The 23,355-nt window shown below is 50.0% G+C and overlaps 1 protein-coding gene across 6 annotated transcripts in view; it reads right to left on the bottom strand.

Annotated features, from left to right (window-relative positions):
• The window catches only part of NRP2 (neuropilin 2), a 90,714-nt gene that overhangs the window by 66,340 nt on the left and 1,019 nt on the right, over window positions 1–23,355 (bottom strand). For all 6 annotated transcript variants that reach the window (XM_037397718.1, XM_037397720.1, XM_037397719.1 and 3 more), the window contains exon 2: window positions 12,226–12,403. In XM_037397718.1, the coding sequence (XP_037253615.1) occupies window positions 12,226–12,403 (178 nt within the window). The remainder of the gene's footprint in view (window positions 1–12,225; window positions 12,404–23,355) is intronic.

The raw sequence follows: 23,355 nt of genomic DNA, 5'->3' as shown, positions 1-23,355 counted from the left end.
AACAGCCCTGAATTTGGAAATGCCCAGCGCTGGCTTAAGCCTTCGAGACCGCTGGTCTGCTCGAACCATGTCTCATGGTGTCTTGAATGTAGGTGCTGAGAACAGGAAGAGAAACTGCAATTCTAGTGAAATTCAGCAGGTGTTAATACTCTGCAGGTAGCTGAGGGAAGGTATGGGGAACCTGCTTAGTTAGCCACAACGGCAGCTAGTAAATGCAGTTGTTCCCTTTGAAAAGGTGGCAGGTGGTTTGTTTCTCAGGAACTGTTATAAAAACCATAGTTTTTTAAAATATCCTCCAAGAAAAGGCTGTTTCTTAGAAATTAAATAGCAGCTGCAGTAGAGATGGTTAAAAAATAGTGAACCAGCAGCACTGTGCTTTTTTGCAATCAAGGGGTGGCTAGAGTTAATGTCCATTACATGCTAGCTGGCTTAGTCGATTTTTCTGTGTCACCACCCATCTTCATGCTCTTTCATACGCCACCTCCAAACCAAATTCTTATTTCATGGGTGGTTACACTGTGAAAGACAAGAAAACTTTTCTGTCGTGTTTATACAATCTTGAGCAACGGCAGGACGTACCCTTCAAAGGTTAAATAGCTGCAGAAGCCACTGGGGCCTTTTAAATGATTTTTTTTATAGCCATGATAGCAGAGGCAAACACCACTGCTGTCTGATGAAGCAAAAGCAATGAAGTTTAGCTGCCAGCACTTAATCAGAGTAATTAATTATAAATACAGCAGATGAATTGGATTCTCCTTTGACTTGAACTGGTTTTACACATGTGTAACTCATCATTTTAAGGGTAATCACTCCTAATTTATCCTGGGGTGAGAAGAGAATCAGTCCTCATAGACACAGATCCTGATACAGATTTGTGCACAGACCTAAAAAACTTGCATCATATTTAGCTTTAGCCAGCTACATGTCCTCTGCTCTCAGTGGAAGCAGACTCCTCACACTCAGCTTGGGATGGGATTAATCATTCTTCTGCCCTGACGATGGAGATAGTTTAAATCACTCTCGCTGATTGGACCTGCACTTTGCGTGGCTGAACATCGAAGAGATGAATCTCTGTCTGCAGCTTGTGGGGCTGGTTTTGCCCATGCTGAGGCAAAAGATGCTCACAGAAACAGGCAGAGCTTGTCCTTGTCTTGCCCTGATGGAAATAACTAGCCCTGGCAACAGCAGAGAGAAATAGGCTACCATTGCTCTGAATCTGAAGGGATTTGACTGGATTTCAGTGACTAAAATGACCAAAATCCAATGGCAGCAGGAGGAGACCCAGAGTGGGGGAGGGGGGGGGCTAACAACACATAATTGCTTAGGATTTCTCGGAAGTTTGTCTTGAATTTGTTGCATCCAATTACATCTTTTGTAATCACAGTATTGTGGGGTTTTGTAATCATTCCACTGTGCTTTGGATTATTTTCTTTTCTCCCCAAAAATCTCACCAGAATTTCTGAGAAATGAGAAAAATGCAGTCATCCAGTCCAGAAAAAAAAAAAAAAAAAAAAAAAAAAAAAGGAAAAAAAGACAGACAGAGAAGGAGAGAAAATAACCCTAACAGATTGGAAAACTTCTTCAAAAATGCCTTGAAGACAAAAAACGGAAACTACAAATAGCCTCTATTTATACTCCTTGGGTTGTTTTCACCCCCGTACAAGCACTGCCGATGGGAAGTCTTTCAGCAGTTACTGCTAACTTATGCTGGGGGGGGCAGGGGGGGCAGGGAAGGAAGAAAGGTAGCCAAAATACATCTTGCAAAAGGATGAAGAAAACATAGATGCAAACTGCTCCTGTGGCACGTTCTGATTCAGGAGGGAATTTCAGCTCCTAGCAGGCTGCATGCTGCTGTCATCCCCCCTCCCCGAGACCAGAGAGCAAAGGCTCCCCCGTGCTTTGCCCTTCATCCTTAGGTTGCCTTCTCCAAGCTGTGTTGCCAGATCACTGCAGAACCGTGCGTTGGAGTAGAGAAGCACTCTCATCTGGGGCATGTCTGGAAAACCGTTCATTATGTAAGAAAACAAGATGTGCTAATGTGCACTTTAGGGGTTTTCTGCAGGCTGTTGTTCAGGAGTTACACATGGCTGTTTAATTTTATTTCTATGAATTCCTCACCCTTCTATCTTTAGCTACAGGGGTCTTGCGTTGCAAGATGTTTCGGGTATTCTTTGGGGGGAAAAAAGTCATGGTGAAACCAGGAAGAAAGTATATAAAGCATGTTAAGAATAAACCCCCTTTCCACAGCATTCTGCCTCCTGTTTCTGCTCTAAGGCAACTGAAGCAACTCACAACACTTTCATACTCCAAACCGCAGGACACTTGAGAAACTGCATTTGCACTTTCCTCCTATCTATCTATCTGTGGAAAAAATTAGACTTTGGTTTCTGTGTCATTTTACTGTCACCACTCACAGGCACTTGACCACTAATAAAAAGGAAAAAAAGTATATAATAAAAGGTAACAACCACAAAAGGAAACTTTCCTGTTGAAAAGCAGCAGAGCAGGCAGAAGGCAAGGGGGTACTTTGCTTGCTTTGCAGTAAGGGGAACAGGTGAACAGGCTCCCATCTCCTGATGGGATCCAGTGCCCTACAGCCCAGCCAACAGATAGAGACCAGTCTGCACCAGGTTAGTGCTAGTGGCTGAAGGTCTGGGGACTGGCTGGTAGGTGCTCATAAGGATTAGGGGACGTGCTCACACGTTCTGCTGACATGTTCTGCTGTGCCAGCCCTGTTCCCAGAAGAAAACTCCCTCCACAGAGACATAGAGAGTGATGTCCCACTGCACCTCGCTGGCACAGTATCAGTCATGGCCTTAGACACAACATGCCGTGAAATGCAAAAGAGCTGGTAATAACTGGGATCAGATGGGAGCTTTGCAGCTCGGCATTCCACATATCATTCATTTGCACTGGCTTTTTTCAGCACAACAGTGAAACAAACACCTCATTAAGCACCTATTGTATAAAGGAGGTTGCAAGAACAGAGCCCTGAGCAGCCCACCCTGATGTTCCTGGCTGTCTGCGTCCCTCATTAATGATAGATGGTGACCCCAGAACCAGCCCACCACAGGACAGCTTTCTGACCCCCACAGTCTCAGCACAGCCTGTTACAACCCAGCTCCTGCCTTAGCTGAAGCACAAGTAAGCAAAGCTCTGCCACCAAAGCTGGCCTGCAGCCTCTGCTATTTGGACGCTTCCACAACAATCCAACTGTGCCAGCTTGTAGTAAGAATGATTTCTGGGGCAAACAGCACACCAAACCTGCCTGATCCTCCTTCTACGTTGTGTAGGTAGCACAGCATCTCCTGCTCCCTTGTCTCCCCAAAATATGGGCACTTGCAGCTCAACACCCTTCTGAGCCTCACCTCACTGAGGGTTTGAGCACAATAAATGCCTGGATGAGGGCAAGTGCTGTGCCATGCACACACCATGCCTTTCTGCATGTTCACAGCAGCGGTGGCCTCCCACTTTGGGTCTTGGAGGCAGCAAAATATCTATCTGGGGGCGCGGGAGGAATTAGCTGCTTGTAAGGGCTGGTTGGTACCCCTGAGGTGAGCTCTGCCCTGCCTGGGACAGCAGGTTGGAAAGGCAGGCATGCCGAGGCAGAGAGTGAGACAGAGATGAGGGAGTGGGCTGCTGCATGAAGCTGGTTGTTACTTTTGCTCCTTAATGCACTCTGGAAACAGGGGGATGGGAGCATCCCTGTTTCTCCCACAAACAAGGGCCCTGCCACTGCTTTGTTCAGGAAAATTTTCTTTGAAGCAACCCTTTGTGTCACACTCTCTCTCAGCCACGGCAGTGCGCCTGCTTTGTCCTGCCAGCTCAGCCATGGAGTGTTTACAAGCCTCCCTCACCCTTCCAGGCTGTGGTTCAGCTCCATTGACACTGAAGGCAACAGACTCCTCTCTCGGCGTGTGATGAATCAATTACTTCCTCTGACACTCTATTACTATAGCCCTTACATCTCCAGATTGCAGATGAAAAGAGAGGCTGAGAAGGGGGACAGGGAAGGGGAGAGGTCTCCTGAGGTCTCCTTCAATTGAGTTGTTGGACATCTGAAGAAATCCCCATCTGCCATATTTAAAGACACAGAGAGATGTTTTGCTCCTGAACGGCAGAAAAATCAAGAAGATTTTCACAAAAGAAAACCTAAGAAATCAAATGGGTCAAAAAACTTCAGCAACATGCAGTGAACATAGATCAATGGTGAGTCAGTCCCCTCTGCTGATGGAGATCCCAGACCTTGTTCCTGCCCGTGATTATCAGCCGAACATCGGTGTTACTGAAGGCACAACGTGTGAGAGCCAGGCGTTACACCTTCCCTTTTCACTGCAAAATAACAATGTAAATGAAACCTCACACCAACACTGCAGAAGAGGAAGGAAGCTGAGCACATGCCTCAAACTCTCGTGCTGCTGGCAGCTGGGAGTGTGTGTCCTGCTCCTTCAGCATCCGTCAACAACCCCAGTTCTGAGGGTTCCCTGGAGGTTTCTAATAGACTGAGCACTCCCCACGCAAACACCCTGCATGAGGCATGGCCTCAGCAGGGACGGGACTGAGCGCAGGGGCTCTCTCACCGCCAGCAAGCGAGGACTGCCTGTCTCAGCAAAGTGAGACCCCACCTCAAAACACGGGGGCACGCCATTCCCCACACCCACCGCAGTGGCTTCTATACCTCTGCAAGATGCGACATTTGGGGCAGCCATAACGTACACAAAGAACAGCTGTTTCTGTGCCATTTGCAACAGGACTAGGTCTTTGGCATAGGATTTCTGCTGTCAGACCTCACTACTCCAGGCTCTGCTTCTGGCACTAAACACTAATACCTCCATGTCTGACCCTGCGCTACTGTAAAACCACCACCACAGTACTGGACTGTGATTGCTCAGCGACACTGTACGCAGTCCTTGGGATTCGGGGGGGGGGGGAAAACAACAAACCCCCCCCAGGTTATCCATTCTTTCTAATGATCTACTGATCTACTCACTGAGGCAGCATAAGGAAGGCTTTCTATGGTGTGTTTGAACTGATATATCAAAGACAGTTGCTCAAAACATCCTAGCTGTGATTAGTGGACCATGACTGCTATTAACTTATAAGGAATTCCAGGATCACCAGACTGTGGTTTGCAACATATTATTACATTGCCATTCAATGGTGGTGTGCAGCCTCTTGACTTAAAGAAAATGGAGAACTAGTCTCAGACTAAAAACTAACCTCACCCAATTCTTTCAAATAAGCTCTGCACTGAGCTCTGGCCAAAAGCAACCAGAAATTTCTTCTGTTTTCAGTCTGCTCTTTGCAGTCTTTTTCTTTTTTTTTTTTTTTTTCATTCATATTTAATTGCAGAATTCACACCTGGCCAGAAAAGGCTAGGAATGAACCAGTCATCGTCTGCAGTGCTCTGACCTGCTCCTGTGTGATGCTGCTACGCGGCAGCCTTTTGAGGGGCGTGTGGAATGCACTGTTGCTATCTAGACTGGATTTTATGCCTGCAGATGCCCAGGTTTTCTCTTCTTTGTAAGGTGGGGAATGTAAAGTGATTTGCCAAAGCAGGAACAGTAAATCAATAGCAGAGAAGGGGAAAAACCCAAATCTCACAACACTCAGACCTGATATTGCTGGTGAGTCTGCCACTCCCCTGTTACAGCCTGACAATAGGGATGATATCCATTAAAAAGGCTGTGTGTAGCTAAGGCAAACAGTTGCTCATTAAAAACCTAAACCAGTTCCTACAGAAATCAAGGTAAAGCCTCTTACTGCCTTTACCAGGCTTTGGGCCTGTCCCTTAACAAAAAAAAAAAAAAAGCCCCCAAAAAAAGCTAATTTTTTTTTATATCATTCTGGAACCCTCCTTACATTCACTGAACCTTCTAACTCCTGCATCCAGACAGCAAACCTGTGACAGAGAAGAGCACTGCTAACCCCGCTGTGTGATGAAAAAACCCGCAACCAACACTCATACCCCCACAGAGATTTGAGACCCACCTGTCTGGGATGAGCCTCTGTCAATGGGGTTGCCCCCAGTGAGCTGCAGCACTGTTGCAAAGACAGCCAAGGGCCTTGGGCTCTTTGCTGAAAGCACAAGCACCTCAGCGCCGTGGTTATCATCAGACCGTTTCAGTGGGATTGCTCTACTACTGTCCTATGGCATCCATGCTAAGTGGGGTCAGCAAAGATGCAAGGGGCTTAAAGCTGGAGCGTGGCTTACGCTGCACGCTCAGTAAAGGCACATGTTCCTGACACTCTTAGCTGGATCCTGAGCCCAGTTAGTGAGGAGCCACCACAGCCAGCCCTGTGCCTGCTCCCTCCCCAGAAGCTGTGGGGGACTCACGGGTCCTGCTCCCTCCCTCGCTGGCCAGAGAGGCTGAGTAATAAGACAGTACACCACCACCTCCTCCTCCTCACAATCAGGAAGGAGTGGGAAGAGGTCTCTATCTCTAACGCTATTGTTCCCAGTGTCACCAGCTGGCCCTCAATTAGTCATCATGCCAACAGGAAACAAGGTGCAAAGCCAGATCTGACTCCTATGTGCCGGATGTCAGTGAGCTGGCGGGACACAGGAGACTGTCCTTGAGGCCATCACCTTCTGCAGAGCCTGGGCTTGGTCTGTCCCTCCAGGGAGAGGCTCTGGGGCACAGGGAAGCACAGCTGTGGAGCAAGGGGTGCTCTCACAGCTCTGCGGGTGGGCAGCAGGCAAGAGAGATGTGAACAACCTTGAGCTGTTAACCTATGCGCTGGTCTAACGCCATCACAGCTAACCCATTCACTGACATTTCATTTCAGAAAATGACCTGGGCTTGACAGGAATTATGAACCATACAGCGGATGCTGGACAGAGTTAGAAAACGGTAGAAGCTCATTTGAAGAGAAGTTGAGCTGCAGTGTCATGTTACCCAGACTGAATTATTTCCTGTAAGTTAGAAATGTTGCTTCTGGCTACCCAGGTCACAAATGTATGAGCAAGCAAATGCCTTCCTCAACATCTCATCTCTGACTTCCCCTCTTTGCAAAGTTAAAGCTCAACTCCCCCAGTGCTGCAGGAGATGCAGTCACTTCCCCTTGCATCCCAGCAAAGAACCCTCCCCAAGCTCTGGCGTTCCATAGTGCTCCAAACATATTTCTCTTTTCTAAGCATGTTCTCAATCTCAAGATGAACTGCATTGTTTCTAAAATGTTTACTAATAAGCTAATTATACATACTTTTCAAAGCATTTACTAATTAGCTGTCCATAATTGCTGCCTTGTCTACTCTTAACCTTCACTGATGGAAGGATGGTTTCTTGCAATATTATGCTCGTGTTTGAAGGAGATGGCCAAGAGAGCCAGGCTGAACGCTGCAGCCACCAGCTGCCTGCCTGTCCGTGGGCACTGGGGCTGGCTGCAGCTCCCCCCTGCCGCCTGAGCAAGGGACTCGGGCCAGCATCTGTGCTGCTCTCTAGGAAGGATGCAGAGCTGTTGCATTCCAGTGCCAGGCTTCCTGGAAGCACAGGAGATGGCCACGCTGCCATAAGAGGCCTTGACTGAGCCCACGGGCCTCACCCTTTGTACTGTGGCCTGGGAACACCAGCATGTTACTGCCAGTGTCCCCTGGCAGGTGGTGCTCTGTGAGACGGGCACTAGGAGTGTGGTGTCTTCCTGTGCCAAAACTTGGCCCCTCTGCCCTTCAGGCTGGGAGCAGGGGCATCTCCTGCCCTGCCCACCCAGTACCCAGCACAAACCGGGATGCTGAACATTCAGCTCTTTTGGAACCGCTGTGACACTTAGGAGGTCACAGTGACAACTACATACGTCTTCTCATTATGGTGGCTCCTGTTCCTGCTTTTGGAAGCCCTCAGGGCTTGACATGGGGAGACAAAGTCAGGAGGAAGAGCCCGACTGTGCACCTCTGGGCTGTCTCCAATTGGCCCGTTTTTGGAGCCCTGGGCCCCTGTCTCCAGAAACCTTTGCCAGCATTTGGCATGTGCCACCAGAGGGGGCTGCAAGCCACAGCAGCAGTCCCCCAAATCCTCCCCAGACAGGGATCCTACCGATCACATGCAACCCAGTTGCAGCATGGGCTACAGCAAAACCCGCTGGCATCTTCTGACTATCAGTCAGGGTGGGTTTTTATTAAAAAAAATACCATTCCTCTGGCGCAGATGTTATGATTCAGCTGAAAGGTCTTCTGCTTGCAGCGGGAGCACGAGCTCATCCGCCGTAGTCTGGAGGGAGTGTGCCTCTGCGGTGTCTGTACAGCCATGTCCCGGCACTCAGTGGCAGCTCTGCCCAGCCTAATCCTCTGGCAGAGTCAGCCGAGTGCAGCCAGGGATGGTAGAGCCAGTAGTAAAATCTCAGGAGGGAACTTTTAATAGTCCAAAGAGAAGCCCAGCAGTGGGAGGGAGGCACGAATGGAAAAGGTGGTTATAAATGCAGTGATTCACTCAGAGCTGAGGTTTCTGACATGTATTTTCCAAACAAGCAGTGCAGATAGAACAGTGAAGCGGCAATTAGGAAGGCGCAGGCAGCTCAGCTACACAACTGCACGAGCTGGGGGACAGCCACCCCTGTTGCACACCTATTGCAAATGGTTCAGGTCTCTCCCGAGATCACAAATAAACCCCAGCATGCACAAGGCTGCCCAGCTACCACCATGCCACGTGGGGAGTGGAAATATTTTGCCGCCACAGCAGCAGCAGCGTGCTCTTCTCCACTGGATGCCACTTCCCTGTTCAGAGAGCAGATACTGACGGCACGGGGCTGCAGTGCCTGAGCAACAGCTGCGCTTGCAGCACAGAGAAGAAACGGCGAGCAGACAGGCCATTACGAATATTTCCAAATAGTTTGGCAGGTCTTTTATCAGAGCATCAAGCTTCCCTTTTGGCTTTGCCATTACTGCTGTGGCCCCATGGCTGCAGGACAGCATGAACAACAGCCCAGGTCCCATACTCCCTGTCACAGTGTGCCCACCCTCCTGCAACAGGGATCCCTGCTGTGCTGGCACACAAGAGCCACAACAGCAGGAGGCCAATTTTCTTAACCTGAAGTGCCTTCCCAAAGTAAGGCACTTCCTCAGAGCAAGGATAGAGTATGAGAGCGAAAGAAAGAGCAAAAAATGTTCTGGGGCTTCAATTACACCAAATTACGTCTTTCATGATAGTGAGGTGGTGGCAGTGCAGTTACTTCTTAATGCAGCTGAACACAGCCAAAAAAAAAAAAAAAAAAAAAAAAAAAAAGGAAAGCCTAGATGTGCCTCCAGAAAAACAATAGCAACAAGCAGCACTGAGCAGCTGCCCCTGGCTGCCACCTCCAGGGCGTCCATCCCCAGCTGATGCTCCCTGGCTCCAGGCAGGGAGGGCTGGCTGCCCAAGCTGCTCTCCCCAGCCAGCGCCAGCAGCACCAGGTACACAGCCCCGTTCTGGCCAGCTGCTCACCGAGGGGAAGTCACTGACCCTTCCGCAGAGGTCCCCAGGGTGCCAGGCACTGTACCGAACACAGGAGGAAACGCCTCCTGTCCCAAAGGGAAATCTAAAGCAGATACAAGGAAGGCCAGAAAGGGCATAGTAAAACTAAAAAGACTTTTTCAGACACTTTTCTAGGCCTTGGAATGGGTTTTAGGAATGTAAATGTTATGCTTTATGAGGGAGAAACTTTAGCCTAATAAGGTAAAATGAAATGTTGAAGGAAGAAGCAGCACAGGAAGGGGTTATGGTGTTTACCTCTGGCAGCTGGAAGCACACAGGGCCCCGCTCCTGCTCTGAGGGCTGCCAGGTAGCAATACCAGAGCAGGGGGAACCTTGTCTGCCCAGAGACAGAATGCCATAATGGGGTTCATCAGCGTGTCACCTTTGTGTGAATGTGCTCTGTATTAATGATCCAATGTCAAAAGAAAGGCTCTGCCCTGAGATTGTTTCTTTGATGCTGAACTCCTGTAAAGGTTCCCACCTGCAGCTGCAACGAGGCCTTTACTTCTTAAAAGCCCCTCTGACACTCAGATGAGATATATTACCAGATGGTCATCTATTAGTACTGCTTAATGCCCAAGCATTACACAGTGTTAATACTTGTCTCCTGGTAGGTCACTTAAAAACAAAAATCTCTTCCTCCTATCAATTTCTTTCAGGCCATGTTTATCACGCACTGTTTTCATTTGGTTTGTCATGCTTCCTGTCCAGCACTAGCACTGTCCACAAAGTTCTTTCAAGCCCACTCCTTTGCAGTGCTGCATCTGGGGAGCAGGCACCCAAAGTCAGTTTGGCTGGGGGCTGGCAGAAGCCCAAGTGGATGAACCCTGTTTCACCTGCGCACAGGTTTGCAGCTGAGGGAAAGGAGGCGCAGGCAAACTTCACTTTCAGGAGAGGTTTGGTGTTAATACCTCGTTTCTAGAGAGCCACGTCGCTGCAGGAGCTGACCTGAAGGGGAGACCCTGACAAACGCTCCACCATTAATGTCCCATATTGGGGACCAAAACCATCCAACTCAACTCTTTTTGCTTTAACTAAAGACTCCCTCATGCACATACATGCAAAACAGGGAAGGGTGAGACCACATAGCAGCCACTCAGATATGACACGGTAAAGTAGAAAGCAGCAAAGGGACAACATCTCCGGCATTCAGGCAGCCCCTCCAGCACGCACCACCTGCGGCTTGGGACCAGATCCTGCTCTCTCACAGGCGGCAAAACACAATAAAAGTTGTCGAGGGTGCTTAGAGCTAAAACTGACAGTTTCCTACATGTGCAGGAGATGCGAGGTGCCTGTGGGGGTTTCTGGCTCTCTGACCAACCTGGCTTTGCTTGCCTGAGACCTTGGAAAGGCAGAAGCTGGAGTCCTTCCTACCCAGCTCAACCCCTGCCCTGCAGACAATATTACCCTGCCCAATACATATTGCATACTCTGCAGACTGCGAATATAGGCCTATAAAGCTTTTATTACTGTGAATTTGGGGCAACTACATTAGCTATGAGAAGGCTATACAGTTCAGCCTGTGCAAGCAATAATAAAATCTGATAGCAACCATCATTCTCATGTGCACTGCAGAGGCCTTGTTGTGCTCACCTATGCTCACATTAAGCCTTTTGCTGCCTTCTCCCCTCTCCAAACACAGGCCTCATGCTGCAAAGTGCTAAATGCCTTGCACACACCATGACTTCAGGAGAAGTTCATGGTGCTCGAAGCCTTATTAGCCCAGGCTTTATCTGTAGGGGGTGATGAGATCCCCAGTGACATCAATCAGCACACCTTCATTAAGAGTTAGAGGAGCTATGCTGATTTATGGTGGCTGAGGATCCAGCTCTACATTTCATAACCTTCAGTACATCATCAAACCCATGCAGAATTCTTTGTTCTCCACAGGACTGAATCTACAGTCCCATAAATGCTTCCGCTGTCCCTCTGTCCTTTTTGCAAACAGAGTTCCCCTCTCCATATATAACCCCTTTTTAATCAACAGGACCAGCATGTCTGGCAAGACTGCTGTGTCAGACCTGTTTTAGGAGACTCCAAGCTCCTTCACAGCTCAGGCATCCCTGTAGCTGGCTGTGGATTCCAGATTAAACACACAGGTTTATACGTCTGCTGAGACCATGTTATTAACTCAGCCTTTTATGGTGCCCTTTGATGCCATTAATTACTCTTTACTAGTTGTTAATTGTTTTTCCCTGACATCTAGTTTCCGAGTCCCTTCTTAGAAGGCCAAAAAAAAGCAAACAACCTCCAACCCCCCAGTTTACCAAACACAGCAGAATAAGCATTGTGGAAAGTCAGATCTAGCCCAAACAGCTCAGATCCCCAAGCCCCCAGCCTCACATAGTCCAAGCCTGGGTCTCCAGCCCAAGGGCTCTCTGTGCCATACCTCTGCTTAGTTAAACACGAGGAAATTGCTCTGCTCTCTCAGCATGGTTTAAAAGCGAGTCCACTTCAACACTGAGAAAAACAAGCTGCCTTTTAACCAAAGTCAAACTCAGGTTGAAAGCCAGTTAGCTCTTGCTTTTAGGTGATATCAGGCTGAGTTAAGAACCACCAGTTCAGTGCAGAGTAGACTCATCCTATGGGTCCAAAGCAGCATCTTAAAACCCCCCAGCTGGTAGGCACACTTCCCCCTGAAAGGCAATGAGATACAGCACTATGGGGGCTCAAGGATGATGCTTGTTTTCACACGCAAGGAAGCATGAGGCTCATACTGCTAGGCAAAAGCAGGGAGAAGAGGTGACTATGTACTAGAGAGGAAGGGGAAGGCTCTTACTTGCAGTCGTGCTTTTCAATTTCAAAGTGAGGGTTGAAGTTGAGGATAATCTTCTGGTTGGATTCAGGGGCGTAGATGACCCACTCGCAGTTCTGGTGGGAAGGGTAGTCATTGGGGTACCCCGGGGAGGTGATGTACCCGGCATCCTTGGAGTTCAGGCGGCCCCCGCACGGCTGAGCTGCAGAGACACAGAGGGGAACAAGGCATTGAAACAGGTTCTGGGCATCGGTTGTGCACAGCAGGTCCCTCCAGGCCACTGCTAGGGGTGGTCTGATAAAGGTCATTTTCTAGGCCACTGACATCCATTTGGTACTCTAACATTTCATATTAATCTCTGGGCAAGGGCAATTATCCTACACAACAAACTACTCCTTTTCCCCTCCACCTCCTGCCACACTTACACACCACATTTCACACAGACCAGGAAAGATAAATAAATGCTCTCGCTGAGGCAATTACAGAGCCATAAAGTAAAAGACAGACTGATATCAGATCATCTGGAGCTGCCTCATTTTGTCCATTCTTTTGCCTTCTTTGCAAGCTGCTCTGTGGCAGTGTCCCACAGCTGCCTCGGGAGAAACCAGCATTTGGATCCTGCAAACTTGATACAGCTGCAGGAGTGCAGAAAGCTTTGCCGTTCCCAAGGAAGGAAACTGAGGCACAGTGGGGCTGATGGCGAGCTGAGGCCCACCCATGTGGCCAGCGGCAGAGCTGAGGACAGTGTCCAGCCCTCCCGGCCCCAGCCTGCAGCCCCACGACAGCCCTTCTCCGCTTGCTGTGCTCTCCCTCCCCAAGCCCGTCTGCCCTCACAACCCCATCTTGGCAGACTGGCCTCCCAAAACCTTTCAACCTAACCCAGCCATTGGAATTGCAGACACAGCAGTGGCGGTTTTGTGGGGCTAGCCCACAAATGGCTGGCAATGGCTGCGTGGTGAGCAGAGGAAGCCTTTCAGCTTTGGGTTAGAACAGGCCCTAGAGGGTGATTTCATCTTCAAAAAAACATTTAATCTCATGAACATTGCAAATCAGATTTATTATTACATTACTTGCTGGGAGGAAAATCTGCATCACAGGGTCAATTGATAACGCACTACAAATCCCAACAAAGTCCCTTTCTCCACGGGGCCCCTACTGCGTGCATCTTGCTGCCCCCCCTCCACCCCCTGCCACCACCCTGTCCCAGCACCCTGGCCCCACAGGCTGCCCCAAGAAGACAGCACTGCCTCTTCACACCCAGCAAAATGGCCAAACCCCAAAATCCTCCAGAGATCGGGCTGTTCCTGTCCCTCCTGCAGCAGCCCTTGCTGCAAAGCCCCGGCTCTGCCCAGGAGAAGCAAAGCAGCGCAGACTTGTGTGGGTTCAACCCTACACTGCAAGTCTGGCTCTGTCCCTCTGCCACGGGGTCCACCAGGCCCCGGGGGTGTCCCCTGTCAGGCTGTCACAAGTCTGCCTGGTCTTGGTGAGGACATCCCAGCCTGCCTTCAAACTGCCCTCTTGCTGGTGCCAACGCCAGCAGCAGGAGCGAGGCAGGGCACCTCGGTAGCAATGCTTCCTGGAAAAAAGCACTGTTGAATAAACAACCTGCTGCTTCCACGCTGCCTGCAGAAAATGCACATGCCCTGGGCAGGAACAAGGGCAGCAGGAAGGCCCTTTGAGGGGGATCAAGGCTTCCCTCACAATGAAAAAACGCTGTCTCAGTTTCCCCCTTGTTTTTCATGCCCTTTAGCACATTCATTCTTCAAAATAACTTTCTTCTCACACACCCAAAGGCAGCTCTGCAGCCCTCCCTTTTTTCTTAAAATAATCCTGTAAGTATTCTGAAAAATACAAGGGGAAAAATCGCAACACTGCCATGGAAGAGCTGAGAATACCAAAAAACATCTGGTTTTGTTCCACAGGAGAGCTTGCTCAACACACAAACATTTACAAACCTACGTTCTTGCACAAATCTCTTCTCTCAGCAAGGCATATTTGCCCACACACGTGTCTATGTGGGCTTGGGGGGCGAGAGAGAGAGAGAAAGGGAGACATTCACATGGAAGACATTCACGGACTTGTTGACATCAATGTACAAATAGATGTGTAATTCACACTTCACTCATGTACGCACTTTCACACCTTCTCCTAAAAATTCACACCTCGTTTGCACACATGTCCACCCCCTCCAGCAAAAAGAAATATTCAAGCTGCAGATTATTTTTCTTGGAAAGGGCAAAGTCTCGAAACAATGGAAATACAGTCAATCCTTCCACACCTCGTCATCCCCTCCCTGTCTTTTCAGCTTTCACACACATGCTACCCGCTAGGCTGATACCACCAACATCACCCACCACTCAGAAGCTGCTAGCCCCTTACTCGCGCCGGATACTGTGAATACTCTGAGCCGTTGCAACTCAGCTCGTTGGAGGGGAACTGCAATGTGAACAGGGGTGTCAGGCTCCTGCTTGCTCCGGCTCTTCCCTGATAAATGAACTCAGGAGCAGAACCCCAGGTTTACCCTGACCTTAAGACTAAGGAAATCCCTAGGCTTGATCCTGATTTCAGGTCGGCTTGGTGCCCAAGTTACACTGCTGGTGCTGGTGAGGCCAGCCTGAGTGGGGGGCTGGAGACCAGCTCTCTGCACCTGTGGTCTCTACAGCAAAATGAGTTGAGCAGGTGAAACCACTGAGCGGACAGGAGCAGCGGCCACATTGCTCAGGTGTTCACATACCACCAGGAAAGTTTCACCATCTTTCTGCAGCAGGGAAAGCTTTCCACCTGTAGGAAAGTCTATCCGTGTCTCTCAGAGGAACAGATTTTGTCCTTTTATTCATCCCTCCCCAAGAAGGACCAGAGAAACCAAGGCTACTTCAGTACAGTGCTGCATTGTCCACACACAGCACCAGCCTGCATGGTAGGCAGCAGCATACCAGGGAAACCAGGCCTTCTTAAGAGTTATGAAAGTAATTCTGCCTCTTCAGATGTCTTTGTAATTGTTCTGTCAGGCTTTTTCTCTTTTGATTCACCGGTATCTAACAGATAAACACCTGCAAAACCACCACCACCAACAAAGTATCCATCACTGTACTGACGGGCAAAGAGTTTGCCGCAGCAGACATGCCAGCCACTGGCTTTCTGTATAAAATCAGGCCAGTTTTGTACACCGTAGAGAGCCAGGCTTCTACATAATTGTGTCCTTTCAAACAGACACACTGAATCCATGCTAAAAGAAAAAAAAGAAAAAAAGGTGAGCAGCATGGCTATTGCCCAGGCTGTATGCTTTGGAAGACAGACATGCTCCACACCCGATGGGCTCTGGAAGGTTTTGCCAGCCCTGAATCCACATAAAATTAAACTTAAATTCTGAAGCATAAGCCAAGTATCTCAGGAGCATGGGACATCCCATTGCTCAGTAAGCAAAATGTAGTCATAGAAAGCAAACTGCCGGGGCGCCTGCCAGCCTGCATGGTGCAGGGGCCAGTGGAGTGCTGTGCTGATGGTGAGGCCACAGGAGAGCAGCCAGGCTCCTCGATGGGGGCTACGGAGGTCGACACTTCCTGGCAGCGTCAGAACAGACTGTGTTCAGGATGGGAAATCCCAAGATCCCCTCCTTCATTAAGGCCCACCACACGACTTGCATTACCTCAGCAACCCTCTCCTTGCAGGACCATCCCAACAGGGAAACTACACCAGAGGGCAACCACCAAGCCGCAGGGATGGGAAAGGAAAAGGACAACAACTAAGCCACAGGGATGGGAAAGGAAGACCTGGAGAAGTTCATGAAGGCAGACTCCTGCAAACGCCACACTTACAGCAGGCAACTCCAAAGTTTCCCACAGAGATGGGTATCAGCAGCTGAGCTCCTCACCCTTTGCAAGGGACAGACCCCTCTTTCCCTGCCCTGACCCGCTGGAGACATCCAGGCTGATGAAGTCTCCCCCAGGCTGCAATGAGCAATCATCACTCCAGGGACCCAAAAATAACAGTGAGGCCCCGGGAACCTCCACCCACACTTGGGGTTTTTCAGCTCTGCAGCTCATCAGTGCATGCTGAAAACTTAGGCCAGGAGCAGAGCGTTCTCCTACTTGAATTTCCTGCCTATTAAACCCCTCTGGATTTCCCTCTCCCCAGGAGAGCAGGGCTCACTGTTATTGTTGGACCTTCAACACAGAAGCTAAAGCCAACTCTGCCTGTAACAAAAATAATCATCACCAGAGAGGCCCATTTCATAACAAACACATACTACAGCCTCTCAGAGCTTGTAGCGTCCAGCAGAAAACTATCATGTGTTTTGATCTGCTGGGTTCAGTTTACTTTGAGGATGTTAATCTGGGCTGCGCACAAAATTTCATGTGTTCTTGTTGCCTTAGAGGCAAGCAGCAGGCACTGCTGCTTGTGCTGCTCAAGAAAAGCAGCCTTCCAGGGCAGCAAAGGAGCAAGGGAGAGAAATCCTGGGAGTTCCATGGCAAAGGGGTGCATCACCTAGCCTCATCACTTATTTCTCTTCTTCACATAAGGGCCTCACAGCCCAAGTCCACACTCTCATCCAACCACTGCAGATGATTTCTACATCCCAGGATTCAGCGCTGGCCAGAAGAGATTTGCCCTGCCAACCCTCCAACAGTGCAGCAAAATACGAGTCCTAGCACACATGACCTACTGCTCTCAGAGCTGCTGCACGTGGTGGAAGCCCTTGTGCAGCAAACCTTGTATTTCAGTCCCACTAAGAGTCAAATGGCTCTTCAAGAAGTTAAGTTTTTCAATGTCCATGTGCATCCAAGCACTTGGCCAAATCCTAGTAGGGAGAGGACAAACAGATCTTTTCTGCTGAGGATTTATTACCATTAATGTTCATTCTGCCTTGTTCCCCAGGCGCTGGCTCTGGGGGACAGTCCGGGCACGGCTGATGTGGCAGGGGTTCTCACCCTAAACTGGTAAGGTATGGCACCACTTGCGCATCGGGCAGGAACACAAATGCAAACTCTCATATTTAAATGATACAGCTTAGCCATTGGCCAAGGAGACAGACATAGTGCAGAGGAAGCTAATACAATTAGGTATTTTATCCCCAGTAGTATAGATCATTTTAGCAGAAGCATGTTTGCTTTGGATTGAGAGATAAAGCTTCAAAGGCTTCCTGAACAAATTAATGGACAAACACACCCAAACACCACAAAGCACTTACACACACATTTCATCCCAGAGTAGCACACACATCCATGTCCTGGGATTTCACACAACCAGGGAAAAGCCCCCTGGATATTTCATTGCGGGCCTTTACCAGTTTAACTAAAATTTCACTTAAAAGTGGAGGCACAGCAAAGCAGAATTTAAAGACTGCTTTTGTGATCTAAACTAGGGTTTTGTTTGATTCAAAGTGTCTCAAGCCTGTCACGAGACAGGCTCATAAAAACACTGTCTGGGCTTAAGCAAGAAAGGAACGCGCCAATCCATCAGTTGAGGAATGCAGCCATTTGACCACTTCCTAAGGCAACCAGGGAGGGATGCAATATATTCACTTTATAGCACTGGACAGCAGTGAGAGGGGAACGCCGGAAAGCTCAGCAAATGGAACAATTTAGCTGTGAGCCTTTGCAAAAAGGGATAATTTAAAATTATTTTTAAATAAGAAGGGAGTGTTGGAGGAAGGAAGAGAGAAGAGGAGATTCTGAGATTTCTGGTACCTGCACTTTCTCTGCCATGTTAATCCACAGATGAATTAACTGCAAACCTGAAACAGAGACCTACTCAAGCTTCACTGTGGAAAATGAGAGGGCCAAATCCTGCCTGCAAATCCAGGTAATTTGCTTTGAAATCACTGGAGTTGAGCTGATTTCCACCCCTGCAGTTCTGAATAGCTGCCTTCTAGGGGCTGGCATCACTTTGTACCACTTGAGTCAGTGGCAACCTTGACCTTTAAATGTTGCCACTCCGGGGTTTTGATGGTGTCCCTGCTGCACCCCCAACCTTGTATCTTTGATGACATTTTATATCCTGGTTTTACATAGTGCCAGCTCTGCTAACTTTGTTATTTGTCATCTTCTATCACAGGCAAATGCAATTCCAATAGGGCAACTGGCTTAATAGTGTTAGTCTTTATATAGATACATGTGCACACAATTCTCCCGGCTTGCCTGCAAATGTAATCGGTGGGCCTGGAATTACAACTCCTGGCTACTCTGGTAATCATTCGAGAAAGTGCCTGAATGTGTGAATGCACATACAAGGGAGGGGGATAATTGCACATTGAACTTGCAGGAATCATGCCCATTTCTCCTGCCTCTGCGTTAGGCTCCCCAAGGGTTTGAAGTCTCATGGAAACACACTGCCATCACTCAGGAAATAGGTAGCACCTCCAGGAGACCTTTAAGCCGCAGATCAGGCAGTTTCTGAAGAAACCTTGCTGGTACCGCAGGGTGAGGAAACGGAGACTTGAGGAAGCTTGAAGGCTCAGAGCAGAGGCAGAAATAAAGCAGAGGCTCCCTGCATGGCAGCCTGCCACCCTACCTACAGGCCACACTAGGAAATAAAACAAGGAGGAAATAATGTGTTGAGCCACCCGTGTGAATGCTATCAATAACAGGTTGGTTCGAGGGCCATAGAGGAAAAGCAGGAAACATTTCTAACTCCACATGTTGGAGAAAGAGCCAGGGATTCACCTAGGATTCCTCTCTAAAGAGCTTCAGGCTTCATGAAAGGTGTTCAGTGCCTCTGAAATACTAATTAGTATTACTATTACGGTGATTCCAAGAAGGGGAAAAAAAAAAGCGCCTATCTCATCTACCCCCCACACCCTCCCAGCTTCCTTGCACCTTTTGAGTCCATCTGTCAGGGTCCACCTGAAACAGAATCCCGGCTTTCCCCACCAGGCAAGGACAGTTTATTCATGCCTCTTCCCAAAGTGGCTGGCAGAGGCTCTCTGAATCCTGCAACACCCCTGCCTCAGCCCTCCCTCCCAGGGGCCCTGTTGGAGCTGCAGAGCAAAAATTCAATGCCTTGGCAGCAGGCAGCCCCATGGATGGGATGGGATGGGAAGCAATGCCTCTGGAGCCACCCGGGAAGAGGCCCCGCTGCAGCTCGCTCCACGCACGCTGCTGAGCAGCAGCGGCAGCTTCAGCCTTTACAATGGCTTGCTCAAATCCAGCTACTGGTGAGCCTCACTACTAGTGCCGAAGCTATTACACATTCTGGCGAGTGTCTTAAACACATTGTTTCCTGCTGAGCACATATTCAGCGGTCAAACAGAAAGAGAAAAGCAGGAGTGAGACTGGGGGTGTGCATGAGGGGGAAAGTTGCCAAGGGGCTCTGGGCGCAGGAGGGGCAGCATGGGGAAGGGAAGGATGCAGGAGCATGCATGAGTCTGCAGCAAGGTGGAGGGGACCAGAGGGGCTCTGTGTGTAAGAGAAGAGGTACAGATTTGCATGCTTGTGAAAAGAGGAGGAACCAGGGAGATAGTAAGTCTGTGTGTATGTGCCGTTGTCCACAAGGGGTTGGGGTTTTTCCTCTGTCCGCTCCCCACAGGCATCCCCTAAAACCCACGGTACAAAGGAGCCTTTCAACAACATGTAAGCAGAGTGACAGTGTCCTTTTGGTTTCACCATCTTCCTAGGAGGGTTGCAGGGAAAGGCAGGCACATTCAAGCCCCACACAGACAACACTTCACAGCTAGGGATGACCCACCAGTACAGCTGGGGCTGATGTCTTGCCTTTGTCTCAAACACAAGGGGAGAAATCAGGGCAGGTTTCAAAGACTCAGAGCCCAGCACCTCATCTCCGGAGCCCATTTTCTTTGGCTCATCAAGTGTGAAGAGAAAGGGAGAAACATTCAGACAGAAAGTCCCTACAGTCATCCATCCCTGCAAGTAGTACTTCAGGCTCACTACCTGTACCCCTTTCCCCCATCCTGTCTGGGGAGAGGCTGCCTCACCAAGGCTGTGGCCAGGGCCCCAGCCCCCCAGTGTTACCCTAGCTGTCCTCCCCCATGAAGTCCATGGGCACCGCCTGCACGTAGAAAAGGTTACAGAGCCGAGTTGTGATTTCGAGTGTTTGGCCCTGTGCCTGCTGACCTCGTGCTGACAAGCCTCTCGTCTGTGTCTGTGCTTGTGTCTTTTCACTGCACAGGCATCGAGCCTGGCTGAGGATCTGGCCTTCTGCGATTGCGAGTTGGCTCAGGCAGGGAGAAGGCTGACCCTTTGATTCTGAGTATGATTAAAACCATGCTACTGTAGCGCTAAGCCGTGCGCAACACTGCTAGCAACAGCCCTGATTTATGTTGTTGCTAGTATTGCGGTTTCTACCAGGGTGTAGACAGGGATTTTGAAAATAGCCCAGCTACCTCTTTGTCTGTGTGTGTATTATAATTAGAAATGTGTCAAAGGGCTGTTACAGAGTGAGGGTAGACCTGGAAATGTTCACACCCCACTTCTGCCCCCACCTCCGTGCCTACACCGTCAGCCCCAGCTTGGGTGTGTGCAGGCACATCAGCTCTCTGCACTTCCCGGATTAGACAACTGTATTCCTGAGACCCCATGGGGACACAGTGGCGGTGACTTCACCACACAATGGAGAGCAAGTTTAGCAGCTTCCAGTTTGCTCTCAGGCTGCTGCAATCTGCCTCCACCACCATGGCTAAATGCTGACTTTTTCTGTTTCGATTTCAGATAGGATCATGGGTCTCAGATATAGACGATTTATTTTCCTAGCACAGCTGGTCTGTCGGAGGTCATGTAATTTGGCAGCAATCCCAGTGCTTAAAAATTAATTTTTCCTTATTAATACAACTGGGGGTCCCACAGGATAGTATCCCAGCCTTATCTGAACCTGACAGCTTCCTAAACCCCATGAAGGATGCTTTCTCCTCTCTGGCTATCTGCAATACAAGGCCACCATGTCCTGGAGCCTGGCGGCACCGGAGGTTTCTGCTAGGAAACCAACCCACCTGCCTGCCCAGAGCAGCATGCTGCTGGGATGGGGAGCGCTGCCTTCTATGCCCCAGCAAAGTGGGTTGCTTTCTCATTTGAACCTTCTAAGCCATGCAAGAGGTACCAGAGTAAATACTGGAAAAGGGGCTGGAGGGGGGAGAAGGAGCAGGGCAGGGAGATATGAAGCATCTCCATAGAGCCCCCTGGGACCTATATGCCTGCCTGTCACTGCGGACACCCTGTTTTTTCTGCAGCAGGAAAGTTAGGAAACCAAAATGCAGCATCCTGTCCTGGGTCAGAGCCCCCCACTATGCTTGTATCAGTCGTTTTCAGTGATGCTCCTGACAACTGTCTGATTCTTAGGCTAAAAAAGCTTTTGTTCCGAGTAAAAGCCAAGTTAACAGCACAACGGGCAAAAGGCATTACACTCAGCGCTTGAGTGGGTGTGTGTGTGCATGTTTCCATGTGTGCAGCCAAGTGCCTGCTGGGCAGCAATTTGTTTTGGTCCCCCTCCCCACCTTGCTACATCTCTTAAGACATTACCAAAAATACTAGCTTTTAAGCAAACTGTTTGGAAGACTTCAAGAGTGAGCTGAGTGAGCTTTGCTCAGAGCTGCATAAACATCATCTGAACAGCTCAGTACTTGGGTCACTCAAGTCTGTTACTTTCTTACTCGATTGCTTTTTACGGGAAGATTAAAAACACACAGCCATCCAGCCTTCACATTTGTCTTCCAGGGTCTTCTACCTACTCCCCTCCACGGTTATCTCAGGGTTTGCTTGGCTAGATACAAATTGGCAGCTGCGCTGTTTATCTCTTACTGTAGAAATATAGCATGAGGGTTTTTTCCGTGTGGATTATCATATTATTGTCTATTAAAAACATCTCCCCTCGCTACTAACCTCCCTTAGGGAACCTTAAGAGGGACTTTCGTAATGGGGGAAGGCTTTCAGATACACCAGACTGAAACATAAATCCATCTACTTCTGGCATGTTTTTCTTACTAGGCTGGCTAATTTACTAGAGCCGAGCACATCCCGATCGGGGTTCGTGTCCCGTTACCCCATACCTCTGCTCGCTAAGCTAGCAGTAAAGTCATCTGACAGGGCTCACAGCACCACAACATCTCGGCAAACAGCCGCTGGTGTCAGCCTCAAGGAGACAACTTCCTCGCTGGCTCCAGCACCATGTGATGCTCTGCTTAGCTGGGAAAACCCCGTGTTCAAATAAACATTTCTTGCAGCGACTGAATGGCCTCAGAGACAGGGTTGCCTCATGCACCCCTTCCAGTTAGAAGCCCTCACCCACGCAGGACAGAAGGGGACGCACACAGAGGCAGGCACAGGCGGCCGGCCGGGCTCAGCAGCCGCGGGGATGCAGCCGGGCTGGCAGCGCACCCTCGGGTTACAGCCCGGGCTGCCTCCGCGCAACACCCGCTCCAGGACACCAGGCGCTGCCTCTGCGACAGGGACCCTCTGAAAGCCCGTTGCGCTCACTAGGGGCCTCCCAGGACTTTGCCCTTTCTCTTCACCCCATCGAGTGCCTATTCATTTCTTTTCCTATTTGAACAAAAGATGGGATTTTTTCCTTTCCTTTATAACCATAAGGAAGGACGCGATGCCAACCGGCAACTGAATGCACACGGCGTGTGTCTGCCGAGAACGTCTGTGCTTCGCTGCTGCTGCAAAAACGAGGGACTTTCTCAGGCAGCAGAGCCTCTGCCACCTCCCTTGTCAAGGGGGAGCTGGCGGTGTGCCCCCCGGGGCAGGAGAAGGCAGAGAGGCCGGGGGAAGGGCAGGGGCCGCCGCACGCACACCGCGCCTTTGCCACCTACCGCTGCCCGGGTCAGACCGCGGCTCAGGACCCCGCGTCCCCGCGGGCTCCCGGAGGCACGTCCCCAGGCCCCGGCTAACGGGAAGGGAAACCCACAGCCCAGCAGCTGCTGGCTTGGCACCGCCGTCCTGCCCGGCGGCTCCCGGGCTGCTGACCGCAGAAGGAGCCCCAGGAGAGCGGCGGGCGGCTGGGTGAGGCATATCCTTTTCCTCCAGTGACTGCTCCAGGTGGGGACCCTGCTGCCCCCGTTAGCCAGCCCCAAAGCCAGCGGCCGGGGAGAGCAGGGCCCAGCTTCAGCCCGCCCTTGCCCCTCTCCTGTCCCCAAGCCGAAGCTACGCAAGCACCGGGGCTTCATCCCCGCGCCTCCCGACAGCCCAGCCTAGCGTTTCAGCGAAT

Source organism: Falco rusticolus, chromosome 8 (assembly GCF_015220075.1).
Source record: "Falco rusticolus isolate bFalRus1 chromosome 8, bFalRus1.pri, whole genome shotgun sequence".
Taxonomy (NCBI): Eukaryota; Metazoa; Chordata; class Aves; order Falconiformes; family Falconidae; genus Falco; species Falco rusticolus.
Note: the sequence above shows the minus strand (reverse complement) of the source record. Positions and strands in the feature narration are given on the sequence as shown.